At 44.8% G+C, this 15816-nt stretch overlaps 1 protein-coding gene and 1 pseudogene across 1 annotated transcript; one reads left to right on the plus strand and one right to left on the minus strand.

Annotated features, from left to right (window-relative positions):
* Positions 1-566: 566 nt before the first annotated feature.
* Positions 567-5395, plus strand: LOC136452000 (pentatricopeptide repeat-containing protein At1g80270, mitochondrial-like). The gene is made up of 3 exons (XM_066452674.1): positions 567-845; positions 1496-2051; positions 3955-5395. The coding sequence occupies exons 1-3, from the start codon at positions 811-813 to the stop codon at positions 5203-5205; spliced, it is 1842 nt and encodes a 613-aa protein (XP_066308771.1). The 5' UTR covers positions 567-810; the 3' UTR covers positions 5206-5395.
* A 440-nt stretch (positions 5396-5835) lies between these two features.
* LOC136454529 (eukaryotic translation initiation factor 6-2-like) lies at positions 5836-14612 on the minus strand (annotated as a pseudogene).
* Positions 14613-15816: the final 1204 nt, after the last annotated feature.

A 15816-nucleotide genomic window follows, 5' to 3' on the forward strand; every position in this document is an offset into this window, starting at 1 on the left:
CCTTCGTCAATCTCCTTCGTCTGGCCACCGCAGCTCGATTGGGTCGACGGGGAGCACCTCCAAGCCATCCTCCATCTTCCCCAAGCCTCTACTCCTTTTCCCCCGGCCGGTGCCGAGCTCCCCACTAGCTTCGGCAACCAACCATGGCGGACGAGCTGAGGGACGAACGCTCCGTACTCATCCGTGACCCCTTTCTCTCTCTCCCTGTGATATTTTTTCCTTTGGGCCACAGCGGACAGAGAGTTGAGGCCACACATCTTGCCGTTTTCCTAAAGAAAAATAAAAGAAGAAATACACTTCTATGGTTTTACCTATACTCTATACAATCAAATAAAAAAGATGGATGCAAAACTTTAATTTTTTTTTCCTTCCTAAAATAGTCATTTACGTATTTTTTTTCCTTTCCAAAATAGTCATTTACGTGCGAATTAGTAAATAGATTAGATTTTTACGAGCATTTTGTATATAAATAGTCCCAACTCAACTAAACAGGTTGGGGACAGTGGTAGCAAGGCCCTCACTCATCCTCCGGTCCTCACCATTTTCCAAGGGAAAAAAAGAAGGCCCAACACACCGATTCCCGTGTGTGCCGCAGCCGTCACCAAAACGCTCTGCCGCGCCTCCGCTCCGCATTGCGCTAGGGTTTTAGACCTCACTCATCCTCCGGTCCTCCCCATTCTCCCTCCAAAAGGCAGCCGCCCGCTCGGGTTTTAGCCGCCTCCTCCTTGGCTCCCCTGTTCCCCTCAACGCTTCCCTCCTCCACGCCTTCTCGACAGCCGCTGCCGCCCGGAACCTTCTCGCAGCGACGCCATGTGGGCTCTGCGCCGAGCTGGCAACCCCCTCAGGTAGTGATCCTCCCGGCCGCTGGTTCTCCGATTAGGTCTCTTGTTGTCATCCCCCTTTATCCGTCGTTTTAGCGGCGGCCTATTTGATCCGCGTAGGGCTCCTTATTCTCTGCGCTTATTGCGTCGTAGCGCCAAGTAGATCCGTTCATTTTTATCTTCTGCGCTCCGAAATGCGTGATCCCCTGTTAATAGGTCGCAATTGCTTGGAACACACGGGTATAACATTACGAGGGGATAAAGTTTAAATCTTTGTTGAATTGTTCATTGCCAAGCTGAGATTGTTGGTATCACTTAACAATATGTTGGGCGTATTGTGTTTCTGTGCCGATTTAAGGATAACTGTATCTATGTAATTGCCAGGGTTAAGAGTAAATCATCCGCATCTGTTATGATTTCTTATATTGCCTTGTCTATAGTTTGTTTATATATTGTGAGATTGGCTAGTACGAGTGCATCTGATTTTTTTTTTTACGAAGAGCAATGTCCCATACTTGTTTGTTCAACTTCACATTCAATTGCCTGTTTATCTTTCATGTTTTTTATCAGCATGTGAAAGCATGCTCAGGGTCGCTGTTCTATGTCATGTTGTGCATGCAATTTGTTCTAATAATTGGTTTGCAGCTTTTACTAACTGCTTGATTCTGATTCAGGTTCCACGCCCTAAAAACTGTGAGTGCCCGTGGTTGCACGAGTCTTGAGGTGCTGCTAACTGCCGATCCAAAGAATGTAGAAGAGCACCACGAGGCAGACTGTCAGAAAGCGTGCTGCTGTCATAAGCCAAAGCCACCAGCCTTCCAATTGTCATTCTCATCTGGCCAGTTTGCTTGGAGTAGGGGTTTCTCCTCTCAGCCAGGTGAAAATTCTGGTGACAAGGATGATGAGTTGGAGGATGGTTTTTCTGAACTCGAGGTTCCACCAGAAGCTGGTAAAAATGATGCTGGCTTGACATCTGAAGATAGTTCAGATGAGGATGCCGCTGATGAAATTGGCTTGCCTGATGTGGATGCCGATGCAAAACCTGAGAAGGAGTACATTAAAAGGACCTCTGGTTCCATCTTCCTCAAGACTGTGTTGGAAGCTCCAAGGCATCAACTCACTTCAACGCTTGAGAAATGGACAAAGGATGGCAATGCATTTGATAGGGGCGAACTCTATTATGTCCTTCTTAATCTTCGAAAGCGGAAGTGGTACTCCAAAGCCTTGGAGGTATTTAACATTTAACCTACTGAGAGGTGGTTTTATATTTAAATCGGGTGCGAACATTTAGTATGCTGGATTGGAGGTACTTAACCAGGAGGTGGCTCTATATTTAACTTTTTTTTAAGAACACTTAGTACGCTGGATAATATGTGAAACGAACGATATGCTTTACCTTTACTCCTTAAATTGCAATAACCTGTTCAATGTGAAAATAAGTATTTAACCAGCAACATAGAAGCATGTTTGCTTGTGACCCTGGAAAACCTGCCAGGCACAGGCAGGTGCTCCCAGGTGCAAGATTTGTTTGATCAGTTCATGTTGAAATGCAGATCTTTTAAGGTGAAAATAGGTACTTAGCATGTAGATTTTTTCCCTGAACTTATTTTTAATCATCTTACAGAGGGTAAAGACAAGAAAAGTGCAAAGATCCTTAAGTAAAGCTTAGAAGGGGTTGGCTAAAATGTTGCCTAATGAAAGCATAGCATGATAATACCTGATCATATGAATGATATGCAAACTGCATCTTTGCTGGTGTATCTGTGATTCTGTATAGTTCAAAGTAACGTTTTGGTGCTTTTGTTTTGTTTATTGCAAAAGGCTTGAAAGCCGGACAGGAGTGAACCAGAAACTGGAGTTATGGCGGGAGACTTTGGAGTCCAAAGGTTTTAGACTCAGTAGAACTAAAACTGAGTATATGAGATGTGATTTCGGCACTACTACTCGGGAGGAGGAAGATGTTAGTTTGGAAGGTCAAGTAGTGCCTAGGAAGGATACCTTTCGATATTTAGGATCAATGCTACAGAGGGACGGGGATATTGATGAAGATGTTAGCCATAGAATCAAAGCAGGGTGGATGAAGTGGCGGCAAGCGTCTGGTGTCCTATGCGACAAAAGGGTACCACAGAAGCTAAAAGGCAAGTTTTATAGGACGGCGATTAGACCTGCTATGTTGTATGGTGCAGAATGTTGGCCTACGAAAAGACGACATGTTCAACAGCTAAGTGTCGCGGAAATGCGTATGTTGCGTTGGATTTGCGGTCATACAAGAAGGGATCGAGTTCGGAATGATGATATACGTGAGAGATTAGGGGTAGCGCCAATTGAAGAAAAGCTTGTCCAACACCGGTTGAGATGGTTTGGACATGTGCAACGGAGACCTCCAGATGCACCGGTGCGTAGCGGAATCCTAAGCCAGGACAGTAACGTGAAGAGAGGCAGAGGAAGACCGAAGTTGACTTGGGTAGAGGCAATAAAAGGAGACTTGAAAGGATGGAATATACCCAAAGACTTAGCCTTAGATAGGAGTGCTTGGAAGACAGCTATTCACGTGCCTGAACCTTGATTGCTTCTGATGGGTTTCAACTCTAGCCTACCCCAACTTGTTTGGGACTTAAAGGCTTTGTTGTTGTTGTTGTTGTTGTTGTATTGCAAAAGGCTATTTGTTGCTTTCTGCTCAGTATAACTTTGCTCACTCATTTTTCTTACTATTTTTTCTTTATACTTAATTCTGGAGTCTTTCTTTGCATTTCTAATTTATACCTTTATCAATTGCCAGTACATTTATCCTATGTATGCATCAGCAGTAGTCGTACAATACCACTGAGGAAAGCAACACAGCTAGTGATGTAGGTGCACACTTATAGTTGGTTTAAAAAATAATGAATAATGATAACAACCTTCATTCTAAATGCATGTGTTCAACTTCATGCTACCACTTTCCAAAATCCAGATAGGATGCCCATTATTTGATAATCTATAATCAGAAACAATCACTCAATTAAACATTCAATTATGCACTGTATGCTATGAATAGATAACTGATGTTGTATCAAGGTGATTGTGTACCTTCATATCATCATATGCGTGCTGTTCTGTCTTGTGAAATAATGTTGTCACTATTTCTCTGCAGCTTGTTGAATGGGTTCAAAAATCACAGCTGCTCGAACTTGTAGAGCGTGATTACGCTGCACGCGTTGATTTAACAGCTAAGGTCTATGGTCTTCATAAAGCAGAACAGTATATTGAGAAAATTCCTGCATCTCATAGGGGTGAGGTTGTGTATAGAACACTTTTGGCCAATTGTGTTGCTGCAGCCAATGTGAAAAAATCAGAGGAAGTTTTTAATAGGATGAAGGATCTTGGATTTCCGCCTACAACATTTTCTTTCAATCAGCTTCTGCTACTCTACAAAAGGTTGGACAAGAAGAAGATTGCTGATGTTCTCACAATGATGGAAAAGGAGGATGTGAAACCATCTCTGTTTACTTACAAGCTCCTTGTAGATGCCAAGGGATTGGTTGGAGATATAGAAGCTATGGAGAAAGTGGTTGAATCAATGGAGAAAGATGGCATTGAGCCAGATCTCATGTTTAATGCTACAATTGCCAAGCACTACATATTTAATGGTCAGCGTGAGAAAGCAGAGACACTTTTGGAGTCTATGGAGGGTGATGATATCCAGAAAAATCGTGCTGCTTGCAAGATTCTATTACCTTTACATGCTTTTCTGGGCAATAGTGATGATGTGGAAAGAATTTGGAAGGTGTGCGAGGATAATACTCGCCTAGATGAGTGCCTGTCTGCTATAGAGGCCTTTGGTAAACTTGGTGATGTTGAGAAGGCAGAGAAGGTTTTCGAGGATATGCTTGTGAAATGGAAAACACTCTCTTCCAAATTCTACAACTCTTTGCTAAAGGTGTATGCTGATCAGAACCTCTTAGACAAAGGTAAGGAACTAGTAAAGCGGATGGATGAGAACCATGTCAAGTTTGGGACCTCAACTTTGGATGCACTTGTGAAGCTATATGTTGACGCCGGAGAGGTGGAGAAAGCCGAGTCCCTGTTGCACAAGCTATCTCTGAAGAACTACATCAAGCCTAATTACAGCTCGTACATGAAGCTGCTTGATAGCTACTCAAAGAAAGGAGACATCCACAACTCTGAGAAAGTGTTCAACAAGTTGCGGCAAATCGGCTACACTGGGAGGATCAGGATGTACCAGTTGCTGCTCCATTCCTATCTACATGCTAAGGCCCCTGCTTATGGATTCAAAGAGAGGATGAAGGCTGATAACATTTTCCCCAACAGTGCCTTGGCAACTTTGATTGCGGCTACTGATCCGTTTGTCAAGAAGAAGTCAATATCAGACTTGCTCGATTAGATTCTGGAGTAGTGTGAGATCCATCATGTTCCCATGCAACGCATGTGCTGTTTTTGGCATTCTGCTAAAGAATATGGTGAGGTAATAACGTCCTAGTCTTGTAATGAACTACTAGTGTCTGTTTGCATTTGGACTCGCCTTGCTGAACTTCTTGAGTCATAGAAATTTTGATAAAGTGCCCTAGACATAATGTGTGTTATCTCTTCATATATTTTATTTTGTTATCCATTTCATTGATCCAGTAGAATCAAGATGAGCCTTTCGCACATCATTGGCCTTTTGCGGTTCCAAATCCGAATTGGCAGCTGTGAGCTAAAAAGTTTGACGGTGGCTTCTGAAACCTGCAGGCTGCAGCTGATGAAATAGTTTGCAGGTTTCTTGACATGCTCAACAGCTTTGTGGGCAGCTGGCTGCCATAGCGCTGTGCTGGTATAGCAATGTAGTGGTACTTTTTTTGCTATATATGTTACTTGTTTTTTATGGAGGGCCATCAGTTCAATTGCTTTTGTACTACTAGTTCATTTGAAACTTGGCGTGTGAACCGATCTATCTATTCCTCGAAAGGGAATGCTAGCGTGGCAATGCTAGGAAAGAAAAACATTTTACTTCTGAATTTCTGATAGTATTTTTTCACGATACAAACACCTCGGTCGCCGTGGTGGTGTCGGAGGCGCAGAAGGCCGTCCAGTTATTGTTCTATTTGTTTGTCTTATAAGCCGTACTATTTTAGCGAACGAATGGTGTTTTTCTCTCGCAACAAATCAGCGAACAGTATTTTCAGCCATGACTTTTCAGCAAAGCGAACAGGGCCATTGACGGCCATGTCGGTGGAGACGACCTCGCTGCCCCTGTTGACGGTGCCGGCGACCATGGGCACCTGCAGCAGCGTGGAGAGCTCGTCCAGGTCCTCTACCGACGTCTGGGGGTGAACCTGCACGGTGCACGCACATGAAAAACACAGGGGTTACCGTTCACGTTCAGTATCCGAATTCAACTCTGCTCGCGGTGACAAGATGTGGCTTTGTTAATGAGCTTACGAGTCCTCCTTTGTTGGTGAAGGTGCAGTAGCTCCCAACCAGGATGTTCCCTGCAATCGTTTGCCTGAACACCTCTATGTTAGATTGATCTCCTGACCAATAAGCCCAACGGCCTATTGGGCCTTGGTCTCGCGCCCTGATCGGGGGCGCCCAACCCTACATGATTGGTGGGTCCCCGTCGCACTGCGCTATATAAAGAGGTGGGGGCCGGCGGCTCAAAGCACGAGGTTCGCCGTGAGCCGCAAACCCCACCGACAAACCCTAATTCCGATCTAAGAGGGCGCGCAGCCAGCGACGGGAAGCTCCGCTGATCCTCGCCGTCGTCACTGCTACGCCCGACCGCACTGCATCGACGTCCGTGCAACCTCTACTCCACCCGTCGTTGCCCGTGTGCTGCCTCCATCACCGAACCAGCGATGGCCAGCACAACCGCGACTTCATCCGGAGGCTCAGGTTCATCACCAGCCCCTCTCTACCCTATCTCCCTCTCGGTGTAGTGTTCTAGGTCTAAATGTGCATGTGCTTCACGGATCTAAGTGTTCATCCGTCTAGATCTACCCTAGTCGATCCACAGAATCACAACAATGGTACCAGAGCCATTTTTTTTTCTAGCGGTAGATCTGGGTACGGGAAAAGTAAGAACAGAATGAGACATGGTCTCGACACCCTAACCCTAACCAAGGAAGGGGACTGACTGAGAATCAAAAGAACCGCGCCGGGATCCGGCGACCGCTCGGTGACTGACTCAGAAAAGAAATAAACCGATTTTAAATCGGGGGGGGGGGGGAGAAGAAAACAGTTTCGTCCCCAATCCTAATCCCTAACCCTAATCGGGAAATCGTGCAAAATCGGGATAAAAGAAACCGAAAAAGGATGAAAAGGATCCCGATCTCGGATCGAATGAGAAAGAACCCTAACCCTAGAAATGAAACCCTAACCCTAGATCGGGTTTTGGGGAAGGAAAAAGATGGAGAGGGGAACCTACCCGGTCCTCCCGACACCGCCGTCGCGCGGAAAGCCACCACCGTGCGGGCGGTGATCACCGCCGCCATGGTTGGCGAGCGGACAGAGGCCCGGCTCGGCCGTGGCTCAGGACAGCAGTCCAAAGCCGCTCGACGGCGGCGCGCTCTGCCATGGGCGAGCGCGCGCACCGGCGAGGGGCTTGGCACCGGTGTCGTCCTCCCTTCTTCTCCGGTGACGAGGTGGCCGCGCGCTCCCTTCGTTTTTCGCTACCGTCGCCGTGGGAGAGGAGAGGAGAAAGAGGAAATGAACCTAGGGTTCAGGGAGAGGGGCCGGCCAGGGGTTTTGTTCGGGCGAAACGACCGGACAGCCGTTCGATCCGATCTAGCGATCAGGATTCGCCGGACCGGCTTTAGGCCCAGGCGGGCAAACGGTTTCGCGCCCCAGGCCCAGGTTGCGGCCTGGGCGCGGGGGAGAGAGCGCGCGCGGCTGGGCGCGGGGGTGCGCTGGAGCGCGCGGATGGGCTGCGGCAGCTGGGCCGAGTGCGCTGGCACGCGCGCGCGCGTGAGCAGGCCGTGGGCCGCGCGTGTGCTGGCTGGGCCAAAATGGCCAAATAAATAGTAAAGTCACAGTTTTTATTTTTCTTATTTTCCAGAAAACAGTTTGATCAATTTGAATTGATTTTTTTATGATAATTTTCTGTACAAAATTTATCCAACGATATTTTTTGTTCAGTAAATAGTAAATTTGCTTCTGGAAAATAGGAAAAAGATTATTAAATGTTAAAGTTTCCGCTGCGTATTTAAAGATGTAATTTTCATTATTAAATTCGAACCAACGGGGGAATTTAATTTTGAAAATGGATATGTTTTAAATTGATTATAATATTGTTGTTATTCTGACCAACGTTGATTAATGGCAATATTATAATGTTTTTGTTATACATTAATTCTATTTCTGCCCAACGGTGATGTAGAATTAGTGTAGAAAATAATTGTATGTTTTAATTTTGACCAACGTTAAACTAAGGCATGCAATTATTGTTGTTATTTCTGTTCTCACCCTATTTGAATTATGTTTTCAGGAGGATACAACTTAATGAGTTGTATCAAAGAGATCCCCACTCTAAAAGGTGATAACTATATTGAGTGGAAGAAAAAGATAGACCTAGCCTTTATCCTCGCTGAGGTGGACTGGGTTGTCACCACACCGTGTCCCAAAGAACCTGTGGCACCGGTGAGGGAGACAGATGAGACTGATGCTGCATGGCAGAACAGAGAGCAGGATTTTACTCCCGTAAAGATGTCCTATGACCTTGAGCATAGGAAATGGGTCACTGCCAACAAGAAGTGTTTGGCAGTGATAAAGAACACGATTGAGCCTGCTATTGTGGGCTCAATTCCAGACTATGACACGGTCACAGAGTACCTAGATAGAATAAAGAGTCAGTTCACTGGCTCTTCAAAGACATATGCAACCCAGCTGATCAAGCAGCTGGTTACAGAAAGGTACTCTGGTGGCGGCAGTGGCATTAGAGAGCACATACTGAGAATGAGCAATCTGGCATCTAAGCTCAAACCAATGAATTTGGCACTCAAGGATGAGTTTCTTATTCATTTGATTTTTGCTTCCTTGCCCAAAGAATTTGACACCTTTGTTGTTAATTACAACATACAGCCTGAAAAATGAGATTTGGAAAAGCTCATAGCCATGTGTGTGCAGGAGGAGGAAAGAATAAAAGTTTCACAAGGTGGTTCTGTCAACTACCTAAAAGATAAGAAAAAGAACTATAATAACAGCTCTTCCTCCAAGTCATCTGGAAAAGGTCCCATGCAACAGTCTCAGAACCAGCAATTCCCAGTGGCTAAAGACCAGTGTCTCCACTGCAAGAAGACGGGACATTATAAAAAGAATTGTTCTGATTTCTTAAAGATGATTATGAAGAATAAAGGTGAGAACATTATTACATTCGTAAATGAATCCTTGTATGTAAAGTTTTCAAAATCTACTTGGTGGATTGATTCAGGTGCAACTATTCATGTTGCTAATTCATTACAGGGATTCCGTTCGATGAGAACTTTGCAAAGAAGCGAAAGTTTCATTAAAGTCGCAAATGGAGTACAAGCAGATGTTAAGGCCGTTGGAGATCTTCCTCTAGAGCTTCCAGATGGCTTCATACTTTTTCTTAGAGATGTTCTTTATGTACCTTCTTTGCAAAGAAACCTTATTAGTGTATCAAAGTTAGACCATGATGGTTATGATTGCCATTTTGGAAATGGCAAATGTCGGATATTGTTTAATAATAAATGTGTTGGTCTTGCCTTCCGACAAGATGAGCTTTATTTGTTATCACTTCGTGAAAATGTGAATTCCGTATGTGATGTGAATGAAAATGTATCCTCATCGAACAATGGAAACAGAAAACGAAAGAGAGCTCACGATGCGTTGTCGAAATTATGGCACTGTCGTTTAGGCCATATTTCGAGGGGGAGAATAGAAAGACTAGTGAGGAATGATATTCTTCCTCCATTAGAGCTCTCAGAGTTAAAACAATGTAGAGATTGCATAAAAGAAAAGTATGTAAAGAAAATTAAGAAAGATGCCAAACGAAGCGCAGGAATTCTACAGATTATTCACACAGACATATGTGGTCCTTTTCCTGTGAAAAGTGTGGATGGTTATGATTCATTCATAACATTCACAGACGATTACTCTCGGTTTGGCTACATTTATCCAATTAAAGAAAGAACAGAAGCGTTGGATAAATTTAAAATATTTAAAGTAGAAGTTGAAAATCAGCATGATTTAAAGATTAAGATAGTCAGGTCTGACCGTGGAGGAGAGTACTACGGTCGACATACCCCATATGGACAAGTTCCTGGACCTTTTGCAAGGTTCTTACAGGAGAATGGTATAGTCGCCCAGTATTCAACACCGGGCGAACCTCAGCAGAATGGAGTAGCTGAAAGGCGTAACCGTACCCTGATGGATATGGTGCGTAGTATGATAAGTTACTCCACTTTACCCACGAGTCTGTGGATGGAGGCGTTAAAAACCGCCATTCATATTCTCAATAGAGTACCAAGTAAGTCGGTGCCCAAAACACCGTATGAGTTGTGGACAAGAAGAGTACCCTCACTTAACCACTTGCGTGTGTGGGGGAGCCCTGCTGAGGCTAAAGTTTTTAACCCAAACATTGGGAAGCTAGATCCCAAAACAGTGAGTTGCCATTTCATTGGCTACCCAGAAAAGTCAAAAGGTTTTCGTTTCTACTGTCCTAACAGACATACGAAGTTTGTGGAAACGAGACACGCTATCTTCCTAGAGGATGAAATGATTAGGGGGAGCATGGTAGCTCGAGAAATTGACCTTGAAGAGAAGCGGGTGTATGCACCCACTTCGATCATTCATGAGCCATTTTTCTCACTACCTGCTGTTGCTGCACCAACAGTACAAGACACTGTGGTGCCAGCATCTGTTGTTATCCCGCCTGTGGCAACAATGAATGATGATGAGGAACCTGTACCTCAGGATCCTATAGAACCTATTGCCACACATGAGGGGGAGCAACAACAGCCTCAAACAGAAAATGTGCCAATTGAGGAGGCCCCTAGAAGGTCTCAAAGAGTTAGAAAATCAGCTATTCCTGCTGATTATGAAGTGTACAACACTGAAGAATTTCAAATGGAGGATGATCCCACCTCATTTGAAGAAGCCATGAAAAGTGATCATTCATCAAAGTGGCTTGAGGCCATGGAAGATGAGATGAGATCAATGAATGCAAATAAAGTTTAGGATTTAGAGATAATTCCTAAAGGAGCCAAAATAGTAGGCTGTAAATGGGTCTACAAAACAAAACTTGACTCTCAAGGGAATATAGAGAGATATAAAGCTCGACTTGTGGCAAAAGGCTTTACACAAAGAGAAGGGATTGATTACAATGAGACCTTTTCTCCAGTCTCATGTAAGGATTCCTTCAGAATCATAATGGCATTAGTGGCACATTACGATTTGGAATTACATCAGATGGATGTAAAGACGGCATTTCTCAACGGAGACTTAGAGGAAAATGTTTACATGGCACAACCGAAAGGTTTTGTCATGGAAGGAAAAGAACGTTTGGGATGCCGCCTAAAGAAATCTATTTATGGATTAAAACAAGCTTCAAGACAGTGGTACTTGAAGTTTGATCAGACAATAAAGAATTTTGGGTTTAAAGATAATGTTGAGGACAATTGTGTCTACGCAAAGTTTAAGAATGGGAAGTTTATCTTTCTTGTCCTGTATATGGATGATATCTTACTTGCTAGTAGTGATGTCAGTCTACTACTGGAAACAAAGAAGTTTTTGTCCTCAAAATTTGATATGAAAGATCTTGGTGAAGCTTCGTTCGTTCTAGGGATCGAGATTCACCGAGATAGAAGTAAAGGGGTATTAGGACTGTCACAAAAGGCATACATAGAAAAGTCTTAAAGAAATTCAGTATGCACAAATGTAGTCCCTCACCTGCTCCTATAGTCAAGGGCGACAGATATGGGGATTTTCAATGCCCCAGGAACCAATATGAGATCGATCAAATGAAAGTGGTTCTATATGCTTCAGCTGTCGGAAGCTTGCAATATGCTCAAGTGTGTACGCGCCCTGACTTGACATTTGTTACCGGGTTACTTGGCAGATTCCAGAGCAATCCTGGAATAGAACACTGGAAATTGGTAAAGAAAGTCTTGCGTTATTTGCAAGGAACGAAAGGCCTCATGATGACGTATAGAAGATCTGATTCACTCAATATAGTGGGATATTCAGATTCTGATTATGCGGGAGATAATAGAAAATCCACGTCTGGATATGTGTTTACTCTCGCAGGGGGAGCTATTTCATGGAAAAGCTCAAAACAAACCGTCACTACATCGTCCACAATGTATGCCGAGTTTGTAGCGTGTTATGAGGCAACAGGGCAGGTGAACTGGCTAAAGAAGTTCATACCCGGTTTGAAGGTGGTTGACGACATCAATAGACCACTGAAATTATACTGCGATAATAATCCAGCAGTACAGTATGCTCACAACAATAGGTCAAGTGGTGCTGCCAAACACATTGACATAAAGTATTATGTTGTGAAGGATAAAGTCCGGGATCAAATGATAAGTCTTGAGCATATAAGTACCGAAAAGATGCTCGCGGATCCGCTTACAAAAGGCTTACCACCCAACGTGTTCAGAGAACATGTAGCCGGCATGGGTTTAAGGGAAAGCCTATGATTCCTGGACTATAAAGGGCCCAAAAGTTAAAGTAACTATTTCAGATCAGAGACGTGCATTGTAGCTGTTAAATCTATCGGCGATTGACCGTGACGATGAGACATGCTCTATGCATCATCTGTGAAGAAATGAGTAAGGATAAAAGGATTAAAGTTTAAAGTTTAAAGATAAAAGTAATAGTGAGATCAAGGGGGGGAATGTTAGATTGATCTCCTGACCAATAAGCCCAACGGCCTATTGGGCCTTGGTCTCGCGCCCTGATCGGGAGCGCCCAACCCTACATGGTTGGTGGGCCCCCGTCGCACTGCGCTATATAAAGAGGTGGGGGCCGGCGGCTCAAAGCACGAGGTTCGCCGTGAGCCGCAAACCCCACCGACAAACCCTAATTCCGATCTAAGAGGGCGCGCAGCCAGCGACGGGAAGCTCCGCTGATCCTCGCCGTCGTCACTGCTACGCCCCACCGCACTGCATCGACGTCCGTGCAACCTCTACTCCACCCGTCGCTGCCCGTGTGCTGCCTCCATCACCGAACCAGCGATGGCCAGCACAACCGCGACTTCATCCGGAGGCTCAGGTTCATCACCAGCCCCTCTCTACCCTATCTCCCTCTCGGTGTAGTGTTCTAGGTCTAAATGTGCATGTGCTTCACGGATCTAAGTGTTCATCCGTCTAGATCTACCCTAGTCGATCCACAGAATCACAACACTCTACACCGATAACGTCTGAGATGACTTCTTCAGTTTCCTGTTCCAGAGAAAATTAGCAAGGTGAGAGACGGTCTGTCACACATAGGGATGAAAACGGATCAGATACGAACGGATATCACCGATATTATATTTGTTTTCATATTTATGTCCGGATTCGGATTCGAACACGGATAGTGTCAACTATGTCGGATATGATACGATTGGATATCGATATCATAAATATGCGATTTGAGTATTCGGATATGGATACGGTATCGGATGTTGGATATCCGGACTCGGATACGGACAGATCTCAACTCCTCTAAATGGATTCGGTTTCGAATACGGTCGAAAAATATCCGTACCGTTTTCATCCCTAGTCACACACCTCACATGAGAGCAGGACGGCAGGCATTCTGAATTGGACCAACTGCTTTGCTTATCAGGAATGTATATGCATAATATGTCAACTGTATTGAGAATCAAAAGTATAGCAAGGGGTCAGGGTGTGTGAGAGCAACATGGTCGTTGCAGGCAATGCAGTTTCCCAGGGCGGAAAGGCGCTCGTCGACGCACTTGACCACCACTTCATCGGGCAGGCTGTTGCTCAGGTGCTGGATCTCTGGGAACAGGAGAAACAACAGTCTGTCAGACCACCAGACCGTGGTCTGTCGGTGAAAGAGGAACCTTATATACCACGAATGATGCGACGCGACGCTTGCCCTGTGTTTACAATCAATCCCCTATTCCCACTATTTCTCAACTCACATGTTAAAACAATCAGCCCCAAAACAGCAGCTACTGAATTCACCACTGCTCTTCGATCCCATGGTCGATTCGAACAATGCGATTGAGCAACTATTTTGGGCACACATTCAAGATGCAATATGCAAATGATCGTAGTACCTTGGTCGGTGGCGGTATGGGGAAGCAGCAGCCCTCTCTTGTTACCTGACACACAAGAGAAACTCAGACACCAATCATGTTAGGCAAGCTTCAGAGCAAATCAAATTGACGAGGATGAAAGAGGGACGCGCGCGCAGTCCTCACCGACTCAGAGCCTCCCGACGATCCTGGTGCCGGCGACGGAGGTCCTGACCACGGGGACGGCGCCGGCGAGCTCGCCCTCGAGCACACCGCATGCATGCCGCGGTCAGAGGCAGAGCAGTATCAATAGGACGCAATCAATTGCGATCGCAGATTCGCAGCAGGAATACTAAGATTTATTTATGGTTCGCGAATGAAGAAGCCGAGACCGACCGACCTGTAGAAGCCCTCGGAGGCGCCGGCGGGGACGAGGCAGTAAGCGTTGGTGAGCCTCGCGAAGACGCCCACCTCGCACGAGTTCTCAAACTTGACGCCTGCACGCGCAGATCAGAATTACTGCTTATCATCACATCAACAAGGACGCGCGGGGCGGCGGTCAGAAAAAAAAAATTAAGCGGAGCCTTCTTACGGGACGCCATTGTCGGCGATGGGCTTCCTCTTCTCTCGCCGGCGAGTCGGGTTTAGCGGCGAAGACGGACGCGCGCGCGCGAGGTGGGTTTCCTCGGGCTCGGGTGAACTTGCCTGCGTTGGTTGATCGCAATCGGAGGCGGAATCTTATACGGAATCGGGGCGTTGGCACTGTTTGTTTGGAGATGCCGTCTTTGCATTTTCAAGATGCCGCTGCTCAAAACGGGACCTTCCTCCCTCCGTTTTAAAAAATACTCGTTTTTGCCGAGTCCCAAGCAAGTTTGATCAATGATTACATGTTTTGACTTAAATAATGTTATTTTTCTATAAATTTAATTAAATATTTTGACTTAAGTTATACATATCTAGAGTTACATGTTTTTGCGACGGATATGGGTCCCGTTCGGCTTACCCCATATTTAACTTGTTCGGCTTTTTTTTTCAGCTGGAACAGTGTTTTTCTCTCACAATTTAGTCGAAACAGTGTTTTCAGCCAGTTTCGGCCCAGATCAACCGGGAAGTAACAGATGGGCCTGGTTTGCCTAACGGGCCTCTTGGCCGTCCAGGCTATGGTTCCATCGGACCATCACCCTGTAGAGATACGCATTTTGGCGGTCTCGTTAAATAAAAGCCGTCCTCTCTCAGAGAAATAAAACAAATTTCTACTAGCCAGATAAAATAACCATAATCATGTGTTTTTCTGTCTGATACTTTTTCTACAAATATCTCATTTCTACATATCCTTGGGTTAGAGGCGGTTACCGAAACGGTCCTTAAAAATGAATTTTGGCTGTCTATATGTAAAAATTGTTTCTATACTAGTACCATATACAGTTGTTGTCTATGTTTTGGATTTATTGCTAATTTACAAATGTTTATAGTTAGTTAGCGCTACTACTACAAAAAGTTGTTTCTTTGAGAATATAGTGTCCTACCAATGGGATTACACCTTTTGAAGGTACACTTTGGGTTACCCAAAATCTTCATATGATTTTTTAAATAATAACAAGCAAATTCAGCTGTATTTGGTGTTGCTGTCTACGAATTGTTTGTCGGGAACCGATGTACATTACAACCGATTTATTAATCGTAGTTGTTATTGTTGTGTAAGGTTTTACAAAATAGCGATTGAAATGGAAACAATATAGTTAACTTTCAAGTTGAAAACTGTTTCAAGCTACCAGGCACTCTGGTAATCATTGGCCAAAAAAAGAT

Source organism: Miscanthus floridulus, chromosome 5 (assembly GCF_019320115.1).
Source record: "Miscanthus floridulus cultivar M001 chromosome 5, ASM1932011v1, whole genome shotgun sequence".
Lineage (NCBI taxonomy): Eukaryota > Viridiplantae > Streptophyta > Magnoliopsida > Poales > Poaceae > Miscanthus > Miscanthus floridulus.

Bases quoted from the DNA above. Each gene is read 5' to 3' on its own strand.
- LOC136452000 (XM_066452674.1), top strand. From the start codon at position 811: ATGTGGGCTCTGCGCCGAGCTGGCAACCCCCTCAG. The intron at 846-1,495 runs GTAGTGATCCTC...ATTCTGATTCAG, and splicing joins CGAGCTGGCAACCCCCTCAG to GTTCCACGCCCTAAAAACTG. The intron at 2,052-3,954 runs GTATTTAACATT...ATTTCTCTGCAG, and splicing joins GGTACTCCAAAGCCTTGGAG to CTTGTTGAATGGGTTCAAAA.